Here is a 26169-nt window from a genome sequence, read left to right on the forward strand (position 1 = left end):
TGGATGTGGACGTTTGGCCGCACAGTGTTTCACTCCAACAATAAGAAGCAGAGAGCTAGTAAAAACGTTCTGGTCCACTAATGAATTCTTTTAAGTGGCACCACCATCGTAGATCGTTCTGACCCACAGAATAGTCCGTATTGGTTTGATAGATGCAGGCACAAGATCCCCACCTATGTCTAGAGCTGGGATTCCCCAGTACCATTAACGATCCCAGTGTGAAAGGAGGTGGCAGCGCATTCCCGTAGAAATGGATAGAGATCTCCACATGCCCAGCCACAAGACGGAGGTCAGGGACCACCAGCCTCAAGATAGCTGTGGAACCTGCATCTGCAGAAGATCCGGTGTATACGCCATTTCTATCTGAAATGAAGATACCCCTTAAATAACACTTCAGATGTAATTTCAGGTTATGACTAAGGCAATGATCAGCAAAAAACAAAAAAGATAAAACTCTAAACTTAGTACTGAAGAAGGCTGGAGTGTAGGTTAGCATCAGGTCAAACTAATAACCATCATGCTCATCGTTTAGGACAGTTCTTAGAGGTGCTGAAGTGACGCACAATGCTGGAAAAAAATAACACTGGAGGGGGAGGCAATGTTCACAAATCTTAGCAGCTTCACGGTTTTGCAAGGCAAAAATAAGGTGTAAAAAAAAAAAAAGAGTATTAGACACTCCGCATGATGACCACCTTGAAATCGGATGAGTCTCCCTTTACGTACTTAGATGGTGCCGGGACCCACAGAATAGAATAGCTTTATATAACGAGATATGAGAAGGGCAATGCCCCCTCAAGTCCTCAGCTGCAGAACGGACGTAACACTTGCACGGATACATCACCTTGGCTCCATCAGTAAATCAGTCTTTTTTTTTGTTTTTTTTAGAGTGCTTTTGTAAGAATATATTTTAAACATTTTATTTTAAAACGTTATGAACATACTGAATCTCTGCTTTACTGCTGTAGTTCTTTCCAATGAGGAACTTGAATCTGGGAAAAAAAAAAATAATGGAAGACTCTGAAGAGGTACAGATGGGTGGGTGAGAAGCTGGTGTCACTCTCCTCGCCGTTTTGAGGGAGGGATTAGGTGGGAAGGAAGATCTGCCGGCAGCTCGTGCCCTTCTAACTTCACTTTTATTAAGTGATTGGCTAAAGCAAATTCTTCATCATCAAGAAAGCCGTCTCGGTCCACATCTGCTAACTTCCAGATTTTGCCCAAAACTGTGTTGGGCAGCTTGGACTTCACCATCTCCTTTTTGGCACTGGCACCGGTGATTTTTCCATTGACGGGAGAAAGTGTGTAAAATATCTCATCGTAGGTTGGTTTATCTTTACCTACTACCCATTCTACGTCATCAATTCCCTCTCCGGCTCCCTCTCCGTATCCATGGCCAAACGGACCATTCATGGTTCCTTCAAATGCTCCACCTTTGACTATTTGGTTTGTCATTTGCGATTCCTCCTTTCGGACCAGGACCATAAGCTTAGCGATGTCGTTAGCCAGCATGTCTTCGACTGCATCCAGCAACTTTGGCTTTATGGACTGGAACTTCGAAAAGTCCTGAGTCATTAAAATTTCCTTAAAAAAAAAAAAAAAAAAAAAAAAGGGAAAAACAAGACACACTCAGTCTTTTACACGCTGGTATTTGGAAAATTGTATATTTGCAATTTACTTGTCCTAATGTATCCATAATAATGGGGTATTATGGTTTCAGAAAATAAAGTTATTAATTGTATAATCAAAGTTTCGATTTCACAATTATTCTTTCATAGTTGTCAATATCTCCACTTGCTGCCATTTGTCGTTTACTACCATTGGATAACAATCTCTTCTCATCACGTGTTCGCATAGTTGTGTCGCAAAATGGCCAGGGAAGCTCTGTGAATGTAACACAATCAAGGCAGATTGTTATCCAATGGATTCCTACTGGAGAACAGTAAGCAGGGATTTTCAGAACGGAGGAACTCCTATAGAAAGGATAGTGGAAAATTAAATCATTTCTTTATATACTGAGTGACGGCTTCTTTAAGTCTCGTCTCTGCATGAGCAGAAAGTTGCACTCAGGCATGAAAACGCAAGACCATTCTCACATTGGAAAACTTGGGCCGACTGCTGGGTCTTCCATTGTAAGGCTTAGTTCACATTGCGTTAGCAGCAGCCCGTTCAGCACATACGTTAACGGGCTGCTGTTAGCGCGAGTGCCGGCGTTTGCATCCCGCTAGCGCAGATAGAGCTCTGCTAGCTCCATCTGCGCTAGCAGTGATGGACCCGGAAACGCTGCAGCCCGTGTCTCGGGTCCGTCACTCAATGACGGCACATTGCTAGCGCACGCCCATTGTGGGCATGCGCTAGCGATGCGCTCGCCATTGAAAGTAATGGCGGCGTTAACGGACTACGTTACACCGCGGTGTAACAGTCCGTTAAACGGGTTCACACAACGCAGTGTGAACCTAGCCTAAGAATACTCTGCGTTTTGCAGAGCAATTATGGACCGGCCGCAGGTCTGCCGACCCAAACTGAACGGCCTTGCTGACTGGCATATGAGGCTGCTGAGTTTAGGGCAGGAGACTTGCCGCCAGTCTGTGCAGCGCTGTTCGTACTCAGGCCAGTGTCACACATTTGTATTTAAAAGGGGTATTCCCATCTCTAAGACCTTATCCCAATATGTAGAAGATGTAATAATAATATTAGCAAATGCCTCCAATTACAAATGTTGTACAGTTCTTCTGAGTTGTACAGTTCTTCTGATTAGCAATGTCACTCACCCCAAGTGCAGGGCATTGCAGTAACTTAGGTATCCATAGTTACGACCACTCAGTGATAGTGTTAGTTGCTAGTGGTTGGAACCGTGGATAACTAAGCTACTGCAATGCCCTGCACAAAGGGTGTGTGACATAGCTAAATCAGAACTATACTACATTTCTAATGGAGACATTTGCTAATAATATTATTACACCGGCTACATATTGGGATAGGAAATGGAGATGGGCATACCCCTTTAATGGCCTAACTACAGGGTGCTCTTCTCATACACCAGAGACTATGAACAGCAAAAACAGAGGACGTTACTGTGTTGCTGTATGAAATTTTCTGGCCATCTGGTAACACTAAGGCCTCTTTCACACTTCAGTCTTCCAAATCTGCACAGGATCCGTCAAAACGTTGAAATGACGGATCCTGTGCAGATCATGGAAAACGTGTGCACTGGGCCCATCTTTCTGACGGACCCGTCGAGGCTATGTGCACCTGTTGCGTATGAGTCTTCGCAGCCGTTTTCCGCTGCAAAAACGCATACACAACACAAACCAGGTTTAAAAAAAAAAACAAAAAAAACTATATATAAAAAAACAAAACAAAAAAAAACGCAGTATTCTAATCTACCGGCGTTCCCGCGCAGCGTTACCGATGCTGCTGGGAGCATCGGTGATGCTGCGCGGGAACGCAGGTAGGTGAGAATACTGCGTTTTGGTTTTTTTTTAATTATTTTTAAACATTATATCTTGTTACTATTGATGCTGCATAGGCAGCATCAATAGTAAAAAGAGAAAGAGCGATTCTTCCTCACATGCTTAGTTTGAAAAGGCGGGACCCGTCGCTGGATTCCTGCTTTTCACAGTCAGCGACGGATCCTGTGTCCATAGGCTTCCATTGTAGCCATAGGCTTCCATTGTAGCCAGTGACGGGCAGCGCAGGATGCATCGCTGACAGATTTTCCGACGTGCAGAAAAAACGTTCCTCTGAACGTTTTCTCTGACCAACGGACCGTTTTTTGTTGTTGTTTTTTTTTTTACGCAGGATCCAGTGAAAGACGGATGAAACGTGAGGCCATCCGTCACAATCCGTTGCTAATACAAGTCTATGAGAAAATGCAGGATCCTGCAATTTTTTTTCTCAGGATCCTGCATTCTCAAAAATCGACAGATTGTGACGGGACCTGATAAACCGAAGTGTGAAAGAGGCCTAAGAAAATGGCTGAATATCTGGTAAATCTGTACACATTATCACTAGTGATGAGCGATCATGCTGGAGTGCTAACCGAGTGTCTTCAGCGTGCTGAAAAAATATGAGTCCCCGCACCTTCATGTCTTGTGGCTGTCCGACAGCTGCAACACCTGCAGGGATTACCTGTTTGTTAGGCTATCCCTGCATGTGATACAGCTGTCGAACAGCCGCAAGGACTCGATCATATTTTTCGAGCCTGCCAGAGCCACTCTGTTAGCATATGAGCATGCTTGGATAACACCTTATCCTGAACTCCTTCGCTCATCACTAATTTTCTCCCCATTTTTATAAACCTTATACCTGCATTTTCTTCAGGCTGGGGAAGTCTCCGGGTGAGATCTGCTGCTCTTTCTCTATTTTTATGTAAATCTCGGCCAGGTTGCTGATCAGCTCTTTCTTCTTGTTGTCCTTACCAAAGACATTTGGCATTTCCTTTTTTATAGCACTAATGATGTAAGCGTGGACCTGAAAGGGAAACAGGGGACATATTACGAAAAGGTTTTGTTCTTTATTACATGTAAGGTTAGTCTCCCTAAAACTGTATGGAGTTTATTATTAAAGGGTGTTTTCAGGACTACGATATTGAGGAGCTATCCCTTAGAGATAGGTCATAGTCATCCAATTAGTGAGGGTTTGAAATCCATTTTTACTGTGTTTTCAAAACCAACGGCGATCACTTCAAGCATTTTAAGTATTATCAAGGACATTATGGCGTAAGGACTGAAATGCCGCCTGGCCTGGCTTACTATTACATGCATGTACGGTTTCAAGAAGGTGAGTGAGGTGGCTTCTAGGACTATGTATCTGCCGAGTGGACCACTATCATTTCATGCAGAGAACACCCTCAGTCGCGGGGTTGGATGACGCAGAAGAGCCCTCCACTTAGGACCCTTTTCGAGCCAGAATGAATGGCAATCAATCCCTTCTGCTTACCTTAGCCAGTCTGGCCCTTTTAATGAGGTCATTTAGCTTGCGGAGGGCAGCGTTCCGGGGTAAGGACTGAATGTCCTTAAATAAGTCTTGCTCCTCGGCTTCAAACAATTTGCGGTTGTCCGGGATGAGCAGAGGATGGGACCAGAATGAGCCGATGTACACACGCACCACCTCTGGAGTGTTAATGATCTTCCCCAGTGACCACATCAGGGCCCCGTAGACCCTCATCAGCTGTTGGGTTTCAATCTGATCAGCCTTATTTAAGACAACTCGGATTTTATCCTCGTGGTTTTTGAGAGCTTTGATGACCTCAGAAAATTCATCGGATATGTCCAACTTGTGAGCGTCAAAAAGCAGAATGATGCGATCCACGCGTTCAGCGAACCACTCCAAGACTGCCGCAAAGTCATAGCCTGTGGCAAAGAAGCAAAAGAGGGTTAGATACTTCATAAGAGATTCAGGGGTACGTAGTATCTAACTTAGATGCAGAGATACCTGCCGACACGTAGAGGACGTAGCAAGAAAGAAAAAGGCCGCTTGGTACACCACATACGAGAGGTCGCCTAATATACGGAAGCTTTGTCTGCCTAAACTCACCCAGGCGCAGGATCAGGTTCGGCCCGGACTTCCTCTTCGGGATAGATTAGTCCGAAGGTAGGGACAGCGATTGGGCACCGGGGGTCACGTGTCACAACAACCGCACGAGAGCCCCGGGACCGCGAGTGCAGACACTGGGGGAACTGGCCGGCAAGGGAAGCGAGTATAGGCTTTATTATTTTATCAGGTCCAAACATTTTGATCAAGAAGAGATTGTCCTAGTAGTGGACAACTAATTTAAAGTCGCGGACAACTGCTTTAAAGCTCCTTCATACACCTTGGATGGTGGACAGAGTAGGTCGCCCGGCAGCTATCTTGTTCGGCTCGACCATACTCCGGAGAGCTCGCTATGCCGAGGTCGCTCTATAAGAATCATCACTGGTGGCAAATTCTCTCTGGAGGATGTCGATATCTAATGCCATCGATACCTTGTGTGTCACATCCATGGCAAAACATTAGTGTCAAGCCTTGCAATTGTGGCACCTCACTGGTATCCTTACATTGTTCTGCTGGTTCTGGCACATATACCATCTGGATACAAGAGTTTGGACACCTCCATGAGGTCGTGTAAGATCCCAGAAGAATTAATATGGAGTTGGTGCTTTGCAGATAAAGCGGCTCCAGCTCTTATGGGAAGACTTTGTACAAGATTTTGGAGGCGTTTGTTGGAATTTTTGGCTTTTCATCCAGAAGACGGTGTGTCAGATACTAATGTTGGAGGAGAGGACAGGGCTCACACGCTCCATTCATTGGGAACAGAAAAAGGGCCTTCCCCAAAACGTTCTTACATAGATAAAGGTTACAATTGACCGAAATGTCTTGTATACTGAACATAAAGAAACTCTTTCACAAGAACCAAGTACGGATTGCTGAAAACGCCCCATAGTATTATCCTTCCTGCATCAAACTACAGCCGACACCATGCAGTCAGGCAGGTAACGATCTGGTATTCTCTCCAGACTCCTCCAGCAGATGCCAGATAGGAGAAATGGAAAGGTTTTCCTCTGAGTCCAGTGGTGGTGACTTTACACTACTGCATCTGACCCTTGTCATTGTGCTTGGTGATGTAAGGCTGTATGCAGCTGCTCAGCCATGAAGCTCCTGGCGGGGGTTCAGAGTTTGTGCTGAGGTTAACATCAGAGGTCAGTTATGGAGTCAGCAGAGCATTAGTGACTTTTCTGCCCTCTGCTCCTCAGCATTCAGCCCCCCCAATCTGTTACGTTACGGGGTCTCCACATCATGGCAGACTTGCTGCGGTTCCTTCCACTTCTCAATAATCTCTCACAGGGGATGGAAGATTCAGACGGTAGAAATGAAGGACCGCGCTGGTATCCGCGAGCTCCGCACCACCAGCCGTTCTGTCCCCCACATAAGTAAGGTCAGACAGCATGGCTCGGGGCTGGATATTATACACTGGGGGCAATGGCACTGAATGAAAAACCTTAACTCCGTGATTTAGGCCATGTTCACATGTGGCATTTTTGCTGCATTTTTTAAAGCAAATTTTCAGCTGCACTTTACAGTACCAGTAAAAGCTGTGACATTTCAGAAATCTGATGTACAGACTTTTTTCCAGACTGAATTGGAAAACTGCACCATGTCACTTTCAGCATTTTTTACACCCATAGAAAGCAATGAATACGTGTAAAAACACAGCAAAAAAAAAAAAAAAACAACCCGCAGATATTAGGTTTTTCTGCAAAAATCTAAGGAAGTTAGGAGAGGAACAATCAGAGGAAAAGTATAATAGAAACCGGTCACCACTATTTTTTATCAACCACTTGTGGTTTTGGCTTGCAAATACTGACTGAATACTGAACGTGTGAACGTGGCCTTATGACACCTAGCCCTGGAAGGGCAGGACCAAGGTGCTGCCCACTTTGGATCGAGAGGAGTAAATACTCACACGGTTAAGGTGGAAGTTTCAGGTCTGTAACACGGCATTAATGAGAAATGCAGCAGTGACTCGGAACTCCGGCAACTAAAGGTACCGTCACACTAGACGATATCGCTGGCGATCCGTGACGTTGCAGCGTCCTCGCTAGAGATATCGTCCAGTGTGACAGGCAGCAGCGATCAGGCCCCTGCTGTGCTGTCGCTGGTCGGGGAAGAAAGTCCAGAACTTTATTTCGTCGCTGGACTCCCTGTAGACATCGCTGAATCGGCGTGTGTGACACCGATTCAGCGATGTCTTAGCTGGTAACCAGGGTAAACATCGGGTTACTAAGCGCAGGGCCGCGCTTAGTAACCCGATGTTTACCCTGGTTACCATCGTTAAAGTAAAAAAAACAAACGCTACATACTTACCTACCGCTGTCTGTCCTCGGCGCTCTGCTTCTCTGCTCTGGCTGTGAGGACAGCGGCCGGAAAGCAGAGCGGTGACGTCACCGCTCTGCTTTCCGGCTGCCCGGCGCTCACAGCCAGAGCAGAGAAGCAGAGCGCCGAGGACAGACAGCGGTAGGTAAGTATGTAGCGTTTGTTTTTTTTACTTTTAGGATGGTAACCAGGGTAAACATCGGGTTACCAAGTGCGGCCCTGCACTTAGTAACCCGATGTTTACCCTGGTTACCGGGGACCTCGGGATCGTTGGTCGCTGGAGAGCGGTCTGTGTGACAGCTCTCCAGCGACCAAACAGCGACGCTGCAGCGATCCGGATCGATGTCGGTATCGCTGCAGCGTCGCTTTGTGTGACGGTACCTTAACGTGTTTTTTTCCTGGAAAAAATGACGTGTATGTGAATAATGCACATAAAGGGTCGGCCAGCCTTGGTCTTTGAGCTCTATATACTTGACTATTGCACTTAAACACACGGGCTGATGACCGGATCCTGCAGCTTTGTATGAAAATCCATATTTATTATAATTGCCAGACCTGAAATAACAAGCACTTTTCACCTATTGTGTCCCCCCATTTCCTTGTAGATTGTAAGCTGCGAGCAGGGATCTCACCCCTAATGTCACTGTTTAATTTGTCTTAACTTGTACTGAATTTATTGTCTGTACATGTCCCCGCTTAATTGTAAAGTGCTGCGGAATATGTTGGCGCTATATAAATAAAAAAATTATTAATCATTATATAGTAAAAGCATTAATGGGTTGATGTTCGGGTTTGCGGCCATACTGGGTGATGGATCAACCACCTACTGGAATAATGCAGGAAGAGCGGACTGTGAATGACACACGATGCCAGCGGTCGGCGGCTATTTTTACACATGAAGATCTCTTCTCCAGATAAGTCAGAGACTCGCAGCCTCAAGTATGAAACTTTCACTTTCTCTACTGATGAGGGGGTTTCTTGCGGTGGGCCGGGGAACAGCTGTCAGCCATTACTGACGCATCTCTGGAGACCTCAGCCTGTCATCAATGACAACCAGCAATAAAAATGTATTTTGTACATTCCGCCTGAGAGCGCCACAACAGATTTTCCTATTTTTTCCCCCCTCCATTTTCTCAGCATTTCCATGACGATGGGCTGACAAAACTAAGAAACATGGTTCTGTACGTCTGAAGAAGCTCGTAAGAGGCTCCAAGTTTTCCTTGGTTCAGTCTTTACTCTTGTGGGATTTGGAAAGTCAAGGGTCAGATGCGAGACCCCCTTATAAGGCCGAGACGCGATTTTCCCCCCAAATATAACTAGAAACGTCTGTTCCAACATATAGAGGATGTTTCCTAGGAGAATTACACGGACTGTCCAGGACGGTGGATGACGCTCTATAGAGAATCAGGTGCCACAGCGTAGTGGGCAAAAACAACAAAAATACGAGTAACAATTCACACTGGTTAGGAATTTTTTCTATTTGTATTACTTTTTTTTTTATTATTACAGTATTTAAACTACAAAAAAAAAAAAAAAAAAAGCCACAGAAATATGGCTTACAATGTGTTTTATCAGCAGGATATTATCACTACAAGACTAGGTGGTCGGCGCTCATAGCAAGTGAGGCATTGTGCTACATACAGGTCCGATCTGGTCATCTCCTGTACGTAGCAGATTGGGTTACGGCAGCTTCTAGTCTCCCATGGAGACTGTTGAAGCATGTCTAAAGTAAAAAAAAAAAAAAAAAAAATTATAATTATAAATTATATATATATATATATATATATATATATATATATATATATATATATATATATATATATATATATATATATATATATATATATATATATATATATATATATATATATATACACACACATATATACACTAGGTGGTGGCCCGATTCTATCGCATCGGGTATTCTAGAATATGCATGTCCACGTAATATATTGCCCAGCAAAGTAGTATACTGCACAGCCCATGTAGTATATAGCGATGTGGGCATCATATCCCTGTTAAAAAAAAAAAAAAAAAAATCAAATAAAAAATAGTTATATACTCACCTTGCGGAGCCCCCGGATCCAAGCGAAGCGGTTCCCGACGCTCGTCGCGCGCTCCGGTCTCAAGGGTGCATTGCGGTCTCGCGAGATGATGACGCAGCGGTCTCGCGAGACCGCTACGTCATCTCGAGAGATCGCAGCATGGACCGGTTACCAGAGCGTCGCGAGCGGGAAAGGCGTGTTGTGGATCCGAGGGGCCGACGGACGGTGAGTATGTAACGATTTTTTTATTTTATTATTATTTTTAACATTAGATCTTTTTACTATTGATGCCGCATAGGCAGCATCAATAGTAAAACGTTGGTCACACAGGTTAATAGCAACGTTAACCGAGTGTGTTACACTGCGGCATATTGCGGTCGGTTAACGCTGCCATTAACCCTGTGCGAGCGCTGACTGGAGGGGAGTATGGAGCGGGCAGTGACTGCGGGGAGGAAGGAGCGGCCATGTTGCCCGTTGCTGATTGGTCGTGGCAAACAGCCACGACCAATCAGCGACTTGGATTTCCATGACAGACAGAGGCCACGACCAATGAATATCCGTGACAGAAGGACAGACAGAGACGGAAGTGACCCTAAGGGTATGTGCACACGTCAGGATTTCTTGCAGAAATTTTCCTGACAAAAACCGGACATTTCTGCCAGAAATCCGCATGCGTTTTTACAGAGTTTTTGACGCGTTTTAATGCGTTTTTTCCCAAATGGATAGAATTGCGGGGAAAATGCATAAAATCCGCAAAAATAATGAACATGCTCATTTTTTTTTACCGCGATGCGTTTTTTTCGTGGAAAAAAACGCATCCATGTGCACAAAACATACAGAATGCATTCTAAATGATAAAAACGCATACATTATGCATTCTAACGCGAAAAAACCTGAACGTGTGCACATAGCCTTAGAGATATAGAATATATATATATATTTTTATATTTTTTTTTTTTTTTTTTAAGTATTAAAAAGTTTAAAATCACAACCCTTTCACCCCATTCAAAACAAAAAAAAAAAATCAAACATACACATATTTGGTATCGCTGCATTCAGAATCGCTCCAATCAATATAAAAAAAATAAATTAATCGGATTACTAAACGGCGTAACAAGAATTTTTTTTTTTTTTTTTTTTTAAAAAGGCGAGCATTACATTTTTTTTGGTCGCCGTGACATTGCATTAAAATGCAATAACCGGCGATCAAAAGATCGTATTACACTAAAATGGTATCATTATTATGACCTGGATATTCATAATGGCAGGTCAGTTTAAGCATTTAGGGAACATGATAAAAATCCAATCCAAGGAAAAGTTGTGAAATTGCACTTTTTTTTTTTTTTTGCAATTTCACTGCACTTGGAATTTTTTTCCTGTTTTTGAGTACTCGATATGGTAAAACCAATAGTGTAGTTAAAAAGTACAACTTGTCCCGCAAAAAACAAAGCCCTCACATGGCCATTTTGACGGAAAAATAATAATAATAAAAAAAAAAAAAAAAAAAAGTTATGGCTCTGGGAAGAAGGGGAGCGAAAAACAAACGCAACAAAGAAAAAGGGCTCCATCTTGAAGGGGTTAATACATTGCATTTTTTTGTCAAAATGCAGCGTTTACAGTGGCAAGAAAACACCGATAACATCCCTGTAAGACACGGACGACTAGAGCCCACTCGTGCAGACTCTTTCCAGCGCTTTGCAATTTTAAACAAGGTAAGCACTTGAGACTACCCCTCTACATCTAGGGCATTCTCCTGCTCCTCACACCTCGCTGCTGGAAGTCAGACATTGTTATTTCTAACCTGGACTTTGCTATAAACTAAGGATAAAGCGCACGCCTGCTCGCTCTCATACCTCTGACATTGCATAAACCTCCTCCCTGTCACTTACTCCTCCGCTCACTCAAGTGGAACAAGTTAGTATTTGGAGTGGGGGGTCCCAGGGTGCACACAACACAATGGGCCTGAGCGGCCCCTGCTGACTTCAGCTTCAGGCACATAGAATCAAGCTATGAAGAACGGCAATAAAACCGTTATCAAACATCTCGCTCACTCCTAGGAGCCGTGCTGAGATTTTTATTGCCTGAACTGGACAAAGATATTTTATCAAAATAACCACAATCCCGGACAACGCGAGAGATTGTTCATCATAGTTACTGGAACCTGGTGCCAAACACAGAGTGGTCCGATGCCCGCTACGCACGGCATTATCTGGGGACGATGGGGGATCTGTAAAGATTTCATTTGGCCTCATGAATAGCTCCTCACTCACGTCTATGTATTCTGCCCCGCGTTGAGGAGTCCGTGCAGAGGGTTAATTTCCTGGCACTAGGAGCAGGTCTAACATCGATTTCATAGTATATGCAGTTTATATTGTGCAATCTGACACATCAGAATTGAAACATCACAATCAATACTTTTTTTGTCTAAAAGGCCTCATGTTTAGGCAGTTTTTAAGCTTTTATTTTAGGCCAAAAGTTATGGTTAAAGACGTTGTTCCATCAGGACAACACCTTGTCTAAGACAGCCCAGCGATGGCTGCCCATCTGGCTCTTGGGACAGACAAAAACCAGCAGTTATGACCATGGGAAACTGGATGTCCATACGCAATTCCTGAAGGGTGGACATCGCCTCTGGAGTCTTGATGGGACAAACCCCTATACAATGTTATACGTGCTTACAAAACCTGGAGTTGTAGGATGCACTCCGAAACCTGAATGGAGATGAAAGAAGCCGCCATGACCTCCATACTTACCCCCTCCTAGTGTATCCTCACCCATGCCCTGCAGACTGTGAGCCCTCGCGGGCAGGGGCCTCCCTCCTTCTGTACCTGTTAGCGCCTTGTTTTTTGATGATGTTTATTGTATTTATCTATATTTGCCCCCTTTTTCACATGTAAAGCGCCATGGAATAAATGGCGCTATAAAAAATGTATAATAAAAATATATCTCCTGATATCTGACCCTCAAAAAATCTCCGGTCCTCCCAAGACCTCCTTCTCTCCTCCACACTTATTCGCTCCTCACCCAATCGCCTCCAAGACTTCTCCCGAATATCCCCCATCCTCTGGAATTCTTTGCCCCAACACGTCCAACTATCAACCACATTCGGATCCTTCAGACGGAACCTGAAAACCCACCTCTTCAGGAAAGCCTACAGCCTGCACTGACCCCGCTGCCTCCTCACCACTACCGGAGCTCCTGTAACCCCTCACCCTACTGTCTCCTTCCCCATAATCCTGTAGAATGTAAGCCCGCAAGTGCAGGGTCCTCGCCCCTCTGTATCAGTCTGTCATTGTTAGTTTGTTTACTGTAAGTGATATCTGTAATTTGTATGCAACCCCTTCTCATGTACAGCACCATGGAATCAATGGTGCTATATAAATAATAATAATAATTCTTCATTCCTCTGAGATTAACCCTTGTTTGAAAGACACTTCCTAGCTCAGGCTCTTTGGACTATTTACTTGGAGTCTTACAGTGCCTACAAGTAGTATTCAACCCCCTGCAGATTTAGCAGGTTTACACATTTGGAATTAACTTGGCATTGTGACATTTGGACTGTAGATCAGCCTGGAAGTGTGAAATGCACTGCAGCAAAAAAGAATGTTATTTCTTTGTTTATTTTTTTATTTTTTAAATTGTGAAAAGTCTCTTCAGAGGGTCATTTATTATTCAACCCCTCAACCCACCGGAATTCTGTTTGGTTCCCCTAAAGTATTAAGAAGTAGTTCAGGCACAAAGAACAATGAGCTTCACATGTTTGGATTAATTATCTCTTTTTCCAGCCTTTTCTGACTATTTAAAGGGCACCTGTCACCCCGAAAATCGTGGGTGAGGTAATCCCACCGGCATCAGGGGCTTATCTACAGCATTCTGTAATGCTGTAGATAAGCCCCCGATGTTACCTGAAAAAGGAGAAAAAGACGTTATATTATACTCACCCAGGGGTGGTCCCGCTGCTGGTCAGGTCGGATGGGCGTCTCCGGTCCGCTGCGGCGCCTCCTATCTTCTTTCCATGACGTCCTCTTCTGATCTTCAGCCACGGCTCTGGCGCAGGCGTACTTTGCTCTGCCCTGTTGAGGGCAGACAAAGTACTGCAGTGCGCAGGGCCTCTGACCTTTCCGGCGCCTGCGCACTGCAGTACTATCCTCTGCCCTCAAGAGGGCAGAGCAAAGTACGCCTGCGCCGGAGCTGAAGATCAGAAGAGGACGTCATGGAAAGAAGATAGGAGGCGCCGCAGCGGACCGGAGACACCCATCCGACCTGACCAGCAGCGGGACCGCCCCTGGGTGAGCATAATATAACGTCTTCTTCAGGTAACATCGGGGGCTTATCTACAGCATTACAGAATACTGTAGATAAGCCCATGATGCCGGTGGGCTTACCTCACCCGCGATTTTCGGGGTGACAGGTTCCCTTTAAGACCCTCCCCAAACTTGTGAACAGCACTCATACATGGTCAACATGGGAAAGACAAAGAAGCATTCCAAGGCCATCAGAGACAAGATCGTGGAGGGTCACAAGGCTGGCAAGGGGTACAAAACCCTTTCCAAGGACTTGGGCCTACCTGTCTCCACTGTTGGGAGCATCATCCGGAAGTGGAAGGCTTAGGGAACTACTGTTAGCCTTCCACGGGCTGGACAGCCTTTGAAAGTTTCCTCCCGTGCCGAGGCCAGGCTTGTCCGAAGAGTCAAGGCTAACCCAAGGACAACAAGGAAGGAGCTCCGGGAAGATCTCATGGCAGTGGGGACATTGGTTTCAGTCAATACCATAAGTAACGTACTCCACTGCAATGGTCTCCGTTCCAGACGAGCCCGTAAGGCACCTTTACTTTCAAAGCGTCATGTCAAGGCTCGTCTACAGTTTGCTCATGATCACTTGGAGGACTCAGACTGACTGGTTCAAGGTTCTCTGGTCTGATGAGACCAAGATCGAGATCTTTGGTGCCAACCACACACGTGACGTTTGGAGACTGGATGGCACTGCATACGACCCCAAGAATACCATACCTACAGTCAAGCATGGTGATGGCAGCATCATGCTGTGGGGCTGTTTCTCAGCCAAGGGGCCTGGCCATCTGGTCCGCATCCATGGGAAGATGGATAGCACGGCCTACCTGGAGATTTTGGCCAAGAACCTCCGCTCCTCCATCAAGGATCTTAAGATGGGTCGTCATTTCATCTTCCAACAAGACAACGACCCAAAGCACACAGCCAAGAAAACCAAGGTCTGGTTCAAGAGGCAAAAAATCAAGGTGTTGCAGTGGCCTAGTCAGTCTCCTGACCTTAACCCAATTGAAAACTTGTGGAAGGAGCTCAAGATTAAAGTCCACAAGAGACACCCAAAGAACCTAGATAACTTGGAGAAGATCTGCATGGAGGAGTGGGCTAAGATAACTCCAGAGACCTGTGCCGGCCTGATCAGGTCTTATAAAAGACGATAATTAGCTGTAATTGCAAATAAAGGTTATTCCACAAAATATTAAACCTAGGGGTTGAATAATAATTGACCCACACTTTTATGTTTAAAATTTATAAAAATTTAACTGAGCAACAAAACTTTTTGGTTTGTAAGATTTATGCATCTGTTAATAAATCCTGCTCTTGTTTGAAGGCTCTAACTTATTTGCATCTTATTAAACCTGCTAAATCTGCAGGGGGTTGAATACTACTTGTAGGCACTGTATCTCCCACTGCACAACTTTTCCTGCTGCAGCATGAAGGAACTGCTGACCAGGCAGGGAAGAGTAGAACAAATACAGGAACAATTGAGCTAGCACTGGTTAGTCAGCTGGAAATAAAGTGTAACTAGTATTTAAGCAAGCAGCTGCCAAAGTCATCCGTGTGCTCGTGTGCATGCTGGGACGGGCGCCGCTCATTATTCTCCTCACTTTCTGCTGTGCTGTGTCCATGTGGGAAAAACATTCATAGCAATGATGGATTAGAAGATAATGGTGATTGGAGATCATTATTTGACACAATCTCTCATGTGCCCTTTTTCTTAAAAGGACTTTTCATTAAAAAAAAATTTTTTAACCCCAACATGACCTTGGGATTTTCCGTGTCCGATTTTCTCTCCCCTCCTTCCCAGAGCCATAACTTTTTTTATTTTTCCCATCAATTTGGCCATGTGAGGGCTTATTTTTTGCAAAACGAGTTGTACTTTTAAACGACATCATTGCTTTTACCATGTCGTGTACTAGAAAATGGGGAAAAAAAAATTCCAAGTGCGGTGAAATTGCAAAAAAAGTGCAATCGCACACTTGTCTTTTGTTTGGCTTACTAGTTTCACTAAATGCTAAAACTGACCTGCCATCATGATTCTACAGGTCATTACGAGTTCATAGACACCAAACATGTCTAGGTTCTCTTTTATCTAAGTGGTGAAAAAAAAAAAGAATTCCAAACTTTGCTTAAAAAAAAAAAGAAAAAAAAAATTTGCACCATTTTCCGATACCTGTAGCGTCTCCATTTTTTAGGATCTCAGATCGGGTGAGGGCTTATTTTTTGCGTGCCGAGACGACGTTTTTAAATGATATCACTTTTGTGCAGATACGATCTTTTGATCGCCCATTAACCCCTTCATGACCGGGGGATTTTTCGTTTTTCCGTGTTCGTTTTTCGCTCCCCTCCTTCCCAGAGCCATAACTTTTTTATTTTTCCGTCAATTTGGCCACGTGAAGGCTTATTTTTTGCGGGACGACTTGTACTTTTGAACGGCATCATTGGTTTTAGCATGTCGTGTACTAGAAAACGGGAAAAAATTCCAAGTGCGGTGAAATTGCAAAAAAAGTGCAATCCCACATTGGTTTTTTGTTTGGCTTTTTTGCTAGGTTCACTAAATGCTAAAACTGACCTGCCATTATGATTCTCCAGGTCATTACGAGTTCATAGACACCTAACATGACTAGGTTATTTTTTATCTAAGTGGTGAAAAAAAATTCCAAACTTTGCTAAAAAAAAATAAATAAAAAATTGCACCATTTTCCGATACTCGTAGCGTCTCCATTTTTCATCATCTGGGGTCGGTTGAGGGCTTATTTTTTGCGTGCCGAGATGACGTTTTTAATGATAGCATTTCGGTGCAGATACGTTCTTTTGATCGCCCGTTATTGCATTTTAATGCAATGTCGCGGCGACCAAAAAAACGTAATTCTGGCGTTTCGAATTTTTTTCCCGCTACGCTGCTTAGCGATCAGGTTAATACTTTTTTTTAATTGATAGATCGGGCGATTCTGAGCGCGGCAATACCAAATATGAGTAGATTTGATATTTTTTTTATTGATTTATTTTGATTGGGGCGAAAGGGGGGGTGATTTAAACTTTTATGTTTTTTTTATTTTTTTCACATTTTTTTAAACTTTTTTTTTTTTTTACTTTTGCCATGCTTCGATAGCCTCCATGAGAGGCTAGAAGCAGGCATAGCACGATCGGCTCTGCTACATAGCAGCGATCTGCTGATCGCTGCCATGTAGCAGAATTGCACGTGTGCTGTGAGCGCCGACCACAGGGTGGCGCTCACAGCGACGGGCAATCAGTAACCATAGAGGTCTCAAGGACCTCTATGGTTACCATTCACAAGCATCGCCGACCCCCGATCATGTGACGGGGGTCGGCGATGACGTCATTTCCGGCCGCCCGGCCGGAAGCGGTAGTTAAATGCCGCTGTCTGCGTTTGACAGCGGCATTTAACTAGTTAATAGGTGCGGGCAGATCGCGATTCTGCCCGCGCCTATTACGGGCACATGTCAGCTGTTCAAAACAGCTGACATGTCCCGGCTTTGGTGCGGGCTCACCGCGGAGCCCTGCATCAAAGCAGGGGAGCCGGCATCGGACGGTATAGTACGTCCGATGCCGGTAAGGGGTTAATGCAATGTCGTGGCGACAAAAAAAAAACCAAAACCCAATTCTGGCGTTTTACATTTTTTTCTCGCTACGCTGTTTAGCGATTAGGTTAATGCTATTTTTTATTGATAGATTGAGCGATTCTGAACACGGCGATACTTAATATGTGTATGTTTGATTTTTTTATTGTTTTATTTTGAATGGGGCAAAAAGGGGGGCGATTTAAACTTTTTTTTTTTTTTTTTTTTTTTTTTTACTTTTGCCATGCTTCAATAGCCTCCAAGGGAGGCTAGAAGCTGGCACAACTCGATGGGCTCAGCTACATAGAAGCGATCATCAGATCGCTGCTATGTAGCTGAATTGCAGGCTTACTATGAGCGCCGTCCACAGGGTGGCGCTCAGAGCTAGCCAGCATCAACAACCATAGAGGTCTCAAGGATCTCTATGGTTACTATGCAGAAGCATCGCTGACCCTGATCATGTGACGGGGGTCGGCGATACGCTCATTTCCGACCCGATGGCAAGAAGCGGTAGTTAAATGCTGCTGTCAGCGTTTGACAGCGGCATTTAACTAGTTAATAGCGGCGGGTGAACCGCGATTTCACCCGCCGCTATTGTGGGCACATGTCAGCTGTTCAAAACAGCTGACATGTCCCGGCTTTGATGCGGGCTCACTGCAGGAGCCAGCATCAAAGCAAGAGATCTGACCTTGGATGTACTATCCCGTCCGAGGTCAGAAAGGGGTTAAATTAAGGAGTCCCTTCTCCACTTTCCCCTACTCCACAGATTCTGGAACAGTTTTTCTTTTTCTTCTATGTCCCTCTATTCCAAAGTTATGTCCCCCGGTAATAATGATGCAAATTTTCCCTTCAACCAAGAAGAGAACTCATCGGGGCGTTTGTCTTTCTCACCTGAGGTCGGCCAATCAAAACACAGCCACGCCCACAAAGAAACTCAGCGGTATACGCCCAGCTGGTAGAATGTAACTTTTTCCTGGGGACATAACTTTGGAATGGAAGTGCACAGAAGAAAAAGAAAAACTGTTCCAGAATCAGCAGAGAAGCGCCAATTGAAGGAGGCACTACATTTAATTAAAAAAAAAAAAAAAAAGCCATTGAAAGATCCTCTTTGAAATTAGTAGTGGAGGGGAGCCGCGACCCTTTGGCTACTTGATGTAGGAATTTGTTATATTCTCTCAAATTATACAGCAGAAATTACAGTGCTGTCTGTGTCGGATAGTTTGCTGTGGATTAGAAGTCTCAGAAAAGTAGCAAAAATAGGCAGATGCTGCCTTAAACCAGCTCTGGGGGATCCAGGGTGTTTGGATTGAAAACACTTATATTTTTGGTAAAGCAGAAGGTTAAAACCAAGCAGAAGTTTATTATCATACAAAAGAGGCCTGCAATCTAATGTGCGTTTTCTTTATATATATATATAAAAAAAATATATATATATATATATATAATAATAATAATAATAATAATAATAATAGTATTTTTTTCATATCAGTGAAGAAAGAAAGAAAGAAAGAAAGAAAGAAAGAAAGAAAGAAAGAAAGAAAGAAAGAAAGAAAGAAAGAAAGAAAGAAAGAAAGAAAGAAAGAAAGAAAGAAAGAAAGAAAGAAAGAAAGAAAGAAAGAAAGAAAGAAAGAAAGAAAAAATCGGATTTCAACAACAGGATATTTCTTGTGACGCATTCCCTTTAAGATTACCCATTAGTAATGTACTGATGGGTGTTATAACTTGTTTTAAGGCCCAGAGATTATTATAGCTCAGAAAGAGACGATTAGGACGTGTATCCCAAGTTTCATCAACTAGGGGTTCGGCTTTTCATTTTTACAAGGTGGGTGAATCACCTTTCATCTCGCCGAGGTGGCCATTATATAGCAAACGGCATAAAGTCACAAATTTATTACAAATTCACTCTAGGGGGGAGTTGATGTAAACGACTGGCAGCAGCACGTTCTGTAAGCCGTATTCCATGCGTACGTACAGGCGCTGATGTAAAGCATCGAGCTTCACCGGGATACAATCAATATTCACTATAACAAGTGGGTATGTGACCACTGCAGCTAATCCGGTGCCATGCTGCTGCTGTCGTCATTGCTCAGCAGAGAAAGCCACGAAGGTAGCAGGATGGCATAGTTTTTTTCTTCTTCCCCCAAAATGGTCAAAAAATCATAATACACTAAATACGCTATTACCCCATTATCCCAGCAATGAATACGAGATTCTGTAAACTGCACGTCAGATTGATCATGTGTGAACGCGCGGCGTACGTAAAAACACCGTATGATATGGCAGTGCCTGGTACAGTTATCCAGGGAACGTCAGGGTGGGGAATTCTCACACGGAAAGAAATCCCCAGTGATTGCATAGCTGTTCTTCTATCCTGGCGGTGGTCCCACAACGCCCCGCCGGCCGGCATTCCTCCTCTCCCTCCACATACTGAGGAATGTGCTACACCCTCTGGGTTATTTCACATTCTAGTACCATCTAAAAGGGGCGACCGCAGCACAAGAGGCTTTCACTCTGCTAAATGGTCAACTAGGAATAGCTACAACCCTAGACGGAAGAAGAATTTCTCACGGCCCCAAAATCTGATTATTCTCACTTTGGATGGAGGACAGTTACTATTATTCAAGGACAAAGCATAAAACAAGGGGGTAATAGCTCCAACACACAAAACTGCACAGATGACGTCAGCAGCACAAGTTGTAACACAATCACAGTTTTCACTGCTGTACACCTAGCAGAGCTCGGAATGCTGAGCTGTGCATAACCCCGCCCACATGACTGACTGGCACCTTCCTGTGCCAACCAGCAATGGGGGCGTGGCTGGACCAGGCCACACGAGACAACTAGTCCTAGGCCGGGGTCACACTTCTGAGCGCAATGCAAGAAACTTACATCAATACCCGGCACTGCCGCCAGCACTTGGGACGGAGCGTGCGGCCGCATGTATTTCTTCCGAGTGCCGGCAGCTGTCCCAGGTATTGATGCGAGTTTCTCTCATTGTACTCGCAAGTGTGACAATGTCCCTATAGTGATCATCTCCTGCTGATAAAACACTGATTTTATTGGAACCGGTAAACACAACCTAGTAAGTGATATCACTGGGATCAGAGTCTCAGCCCCCACATCATGCTGCTCTCAGACAACAAAAATTATGGACATATTCCCTTTAATACTGCTACGTATATAAAAAAGATGATGAACCTGTAGGCAAAATTGATTTGATTAATGTGAGCTTAAAGTGGTTGCCCAGAAAAAAAATAAAATATTAGCACTTTCGTCTATGGTTCGTGTCCAAATTGCCATCGAGTCGCGCTCTCTAGTGCATTCCTAATCTGTATAGACAGGGAAATAACGGTAAAGTGCCAAAATCTTCAGAGACTTCTACTATCAATACATAAGCCGAGCCGGAAGATGTGGTCTCATCATGGAAACACATGACTGCAATGTGCACACTCTGAAGGCCCATGCTTATCATTAAAGGGTCACGAACCCTTCAGTCTATCGTAACAGTGAGCAGACGCCTGAGCTTCAATTTGGTCCCTCCGAGAACATCAGAAAAACGGAAGAGAATAGCGCATGCAGCGATTTATTCACAGGGACAGTCAGCCGATGAGGAAAATGAAATCTGAACAGCCCTATGGAATAACACTGGTGGGAGTGTTCTGCGCATATACTGCGGTGTTGTAACCCGCTATATAGGGTGTGTTCACACTTACCTCTACTGATCCTTTGTTTCTCCCCAGACAAGATCCCAGGGGTGTCTATGATGCTGATGCTCTCCAGGACGGGGTTAGGTAACTGAGCGCACATGAACCTAAAGGCAAGGAAATAATCGGTTAGAGTTTTGCACTAACAAATGCTCTATGGCAGGCGTCTGGAGCTGTTATGTGCCGTGGTCACCTGGACATGTCTCATCAGACAGATGAGTATTTGTAGTCCTCGCGCAGGTGCCAATGTGGTACCTTCAGTGGCGCAGCAATGAGCACAATCATGGCTGTCAGCAGTTAGGAGCCTATACAAAATACGTTTTGTTTTTTTTATTGCAAAATGACAGCTATTCGTCCCCAGGTAGCACAATGGCCCCTTATACCCAGTGCTGCTACAATGCCTATTCCACATGTATAACTGCGTCCTAGCGTTCCTGTGCTGCCGAGACCCTGGCACGACTCCGCCGCTGGTGAATCACACATACTTCTCCAGGGTGGGAGCGGCCAATGCACAAAAGCCATTTAGGGGTGAAGTCAAGTGCAGCAGCGTCTGAAGCAAGAAAAAGGATATTAGTTTTCTAAAAATCTCTGTGAAAACTAGCGACTGTCCGTTAAAGGGCACGGGGGCATTCTTATATCATGTGACACGTCATGGGAACACAGCGGTAGTGCTGGGCCCCCCACCATCGGCATTCTGGAGGTCCAAAAATGCATTATAAGTATGTGCACTTGGTGGAGAACATATATTCATGGGGTGACAGCTGTCATCGGACTATGGCCAAGAGGATTATACATCAGTGATCACTGACAGCCCAGTCTGCACGCTATATCTGTAGATCCATTGTGAATGGTGCTATACAGTATGTAGTGAAGTATGTTAGATACAGTATATTAGGCTATGTTACCCCAGCCGAGCTGCGGCGTTAAATGACCACTAATCGGCTCTATATTTGGTCGATCTGCGGTAGTTTAATAGCTTTTTAACATAGGCTGACTGCACCTAAAATGATCAGTAATCGATCATTCAGGGCATGTTCATTGTTATTGTTCTCGGCAGCACAGGTCCTCTTTATGTGCTGCCGAGAACATTGATCTTTGAAGCAAGCCAAAAGATCATTTCACCTGGAGAATCAGTGTTTTGCTCAGTCTTCAGGAGCCTGTTTACATTGTCCAAGTGTTGCTAGGAATGGTCACTCGCTATAATCGAGTAGTATAAGTGCACCTTTGGTGACATGACCCATCTCCTGGAAATCAACCTTATACAAGTGGAAACGTTGGTAAACCCATTGTGCAAATAATCTAAAACAAGGTAAAGCGGCTCTACAGCTTAGATTTAACTGACCACCCATTTGGAGTTCAGCCATCTCTTTCAGCTCCTCGATACACATGCATGCTCAACTCCATCGAGTATGTATGTATGTAATGTAATGTAATGTAATGTAATGTAATGTATGTATGTATGTATGTATGTATGTATGTATGTATGCATGCATGCATAAGGGAGAGTAGCAAAAGCCAGTGCCACCACCTCCGAAGGAGGCTCATCTCCCACATAAGCTGATCACATGGTGTGTTGCCAATTGTACAAAGAGTCCCTTCTACCAAGGGCCACGAAAAGGAGAAAAAAAAACAAACAAAACACTTTATATTTGGGTAAAGGATAGCTAAAGTCAGGGCAAGGGAGGATTTCCTTCCCGTATCTGGAAGACAGGCCTGAGAAATACAAGACCATCTGTCTGTGGGGAAACAAAGAATGTAAAAGAGTTAGAACTATGAAGAAAACACGTTCTGCCGGTCACAGCAGCAGACGCCGCTCAGTCCAGGAATATATTGCGCCCCCTCAGTCATGGTGGAGTCACACGGGATTATTAGAGAGCAAATGGCAAGTCACGGTGCCACAACACAAGTGCCATCAGTTGGCGATGAGGACAGCGAGTTCATCTATTGACATTTCCATGATGGAGCGCCATTAATTCCCATTGTTAGAAGTTATCACGTGTCCCCAGAATAGGTGGAGGTCATCACCGGTCCTGAGAACAAGCTGATCTGCAGAGGGCATTAGTCACCACCGCGCCATCCATTCTGTGGGACTGCCGGAGATAGCCTAGTACAGCGCTCTACCCAAACAGTCCCATAGAGAATGAATAAAGCCGAGTTCTAGCAACACTCTTCCGCCCCATTCTATGGATAGGGGATAACTCACTTCTGGGAATATCTGTATTTTTAGCCTGGATAAGTGACATCTTCTACAGATGGGAATAACCCAGAGCATAGTGGCCTGCAGTGACGGGGCTCTCCTAGCTGTAAGGAGTGCGGTCCCTTTATTTGGGAAATACATTGACTGCAATCTCATCTCATTTCCTCATTTCATTGGAATCCCTTCAGTTAAAGGGAACCGGTCATCTGACTCATCCAACCCAAACCACAGGTAGCATGCAGCAAAGATATAATATAGCTAGAAGATCCGGCCAGGGACCATAGTCAGGAGACTAATCTGGCTTCTCACAACGCTGCTGGAGGTGATCGACAGGTCTCACCAGTGTATGTAATCAGGGGATCCACAGGTCTCTCACTACAGCAGAGCCGGACTAATCTCATTTCTGGCCACATCTTCAAAGTACGTCTTCCTCGAAACCTGGGAGTGTTCAGAAAAATATATGGGTTGGGCATCATGAATAAGGTGACAGGTTCCCTTCAAAAATAAGGAGAATAATTGACTCCATTCAAGTCGCCCGAGCTTTTCTATCAATTGGGGCTGATGACCACAAGCCATTCGTCACTCTGCAATGGAACGTGTGACATCGCAGAATTATTTCTTTAGAGGATAATCACTGGTCTGGATTTTAAGGGAAGAGACACAATTATGCTTAGGAGCTGCAAAAAATGAGGAAGGTGATGACACGAACGGGGACACAGAAGACAGCGCTTGTATAGGTGACTGTGCGAAAAAGGGACTTCTGGCCCATTAGGAAAGACTGATCCATCCAGAGCGCTCAGGACGATCACTGATACTATCGTTCTGCATAGAACATCAAGCTTGAAAACTCTTACACCCCATGAATGAGAGATTTAATATCCGTCGGGGGATTTGCAGCCTATTTAGGGAGGCCGAGTCGGGAATCAGTGTTCCTCCTCTAAATGGGACTTTAAGGGAACCTGTCAGCAGGTTTATTCACTCCTTAAAATGCTATATGCTCATCACCCTGCTGTCCGTCATGCTATGCTAGAGAAATCCAAGATGATCAGATTGCCTGTATGGAGCAGAATTGCTGATTTGTATCAGCGCCAACCACCAGGGGGCGCTCATAGCAATCTAGCAGTGACAACCATAGAGGTTTGCAGGAGATCTCTGGTTGTCACGCCGACCCATCGGTGACCTGTGATCACATGACAGGTCACCGATGGGCGGGATATCCGGCACGATTGCCGGAAGCGTGTGTTAAATGCTGATGTCAGCGTTTGACGGTGGCATTTAACAGGTTAACAGCTGCGGGTGGATCACGATTCCACCCGCGGCTGTTCTGGGCACATGTCAGCTGTTCAAAACAGCTGACATGTGCCGTGAAAGATGCGGGCTCACCGCCGGAGCCCACATCAAAGGGGGGGGAGGGGGCACGCTATGCGTAGTACTATTATGGCACACGTCGTGAAGGGGTTAAGCAGAAGCCGTATAACTGGAGTCTCCCTTGTCACTGGCCGGTGGACGGACACTTGATGACTGGCACAGAAGGATGACTGGCACAGAAGGAGTTGTCCCCTTTCACAAAATCCCAGTACAAGGGCACAGTTTGTAACTAAAAAAAAAAAAAAAACCTTCCTCACCCTCCCCGGGTCCACTGCTGGGTCTCCACCGATGATTGTGATTGTCTGCAGCGCTGATGGCATGTTGACAGGGCTGCAGCCAGTCTGCCAGTACGAGCGCTCGGTCTACACGAGCTCACTGATCGGCTGCAGTTCTGTGACCTCAGTGCGGCACACAATGCTGGACCTGGGAAGGGTGAGTACAGGACTTTTTAACTGGGAATGGAGACGACCCCTTTAAGGCCAGTACTTTCACAGTTATGCGAAGGTTCAGTTTCCTCCTCTCTCCTATAGGCAGTATTGGCAGCCAGGGGAGGCTGGGACTTGTAGTTCTCCTGCAGGTCCATACATACAGGGTCACTGACCTGTTGAGGAAGGCGTTCCCGAAGGCGCTGAGCTTCCTGAACGGTTTCTTGGGGTCCACGACCAGCGCGTTCCCGGGCAGGACCCCCTCCACCGGGCCGTGCATGACCGCGATGAAGGAGTCGGTGGTGGGCTCCGGGCCGATCCTCATGCCGGGGAAGTCCTGCTCCATCAGGTGGCGGATGAAGGTGGTCTTGCCCGTGCTGTACTGCCCCACCAGCAGCACCATGGGCTTGTTGTGGAAGTCCGCATCCTCCAGCGCCGGGGAGTGGAAGTCGTGGAAGCGGTAGGTCTCCTCCAGCGGCAGCAGCTTCTGGGTGTACAGTCTGCGGAGCCCGTCCGCCACCGTCTGGAAGAGCTCGGGCTCGTTTTTCCTACGCCCGTCTTTGCTGGACCAGCTGAACATGGCGGAGACCGGAGCGGCTGTAACGGGACCGGAGCGCGCTCAGCTCCTGGGGGGGGACTGTGACTGACTAGAACGGACGGAGCGGATGGCTTAATGACGTCACCGGCAGGGGCGGGGCCTCCTTCAGTCTCAGTCCAG

At 45.2% G+C, this 26169-nt stretch overlaps 1 protein-coding gene across 1 annotated transcript in view; it reads right to left on the reverse strand.

Annotated features, from left to right (window-relative positions):
* Window positions 1-26129, reverse strand: part of EHD1 (EH domain containing 1) — a 26448-nt gene extending 319 nt beyond the window's left edge. The window contains exons 1-5 of the mRNA XM_069738815.1: window positions 25628-26129; window positions 21471-21568; window positions 4936-5348; window positions 4303-4467; window positions 1-1578 (exon numbers count right to left, since the gene is read on the reverse strand). The exon at window positions 1-1578 is cut by the window's left edge and continues 319 nt beyond it. Coding sequence (XP_069594916.1) covers window positions 1054-1578; window positions 4303-4467; window positions 4936-5348; window positions 21471-21568; window positions 25628-26031 — 1605 coding nt within the window. The 5' untranslated portion in view covers window positions 26032-26129 and the 3' untranslated portion in view covers window positions 1-1053. The remainder of the gene's footprint in view (window positions 1579-4302; window positions 4468-4935; window positions 5349-21470; window positions 21569-25627) is intronic.
* Window positions 26130-26169: the final 40 nt, after the last annotated feature.

The sequence above is a fragment of the Ranitomeya imitator genome, chromosome 9 (genome assembly GCF_032444005.1).
Source record: "Ranitomeya imitator isolate aRanImi1 chromosome 9, aRanImi1.pri, whole genome shotgun sequence".
NCBI lineage: Eukaryota > Metazoa > Chordata > Amphibia > Anura > Dendrobatidae > Ranitomeya > Ranitomeya imitator.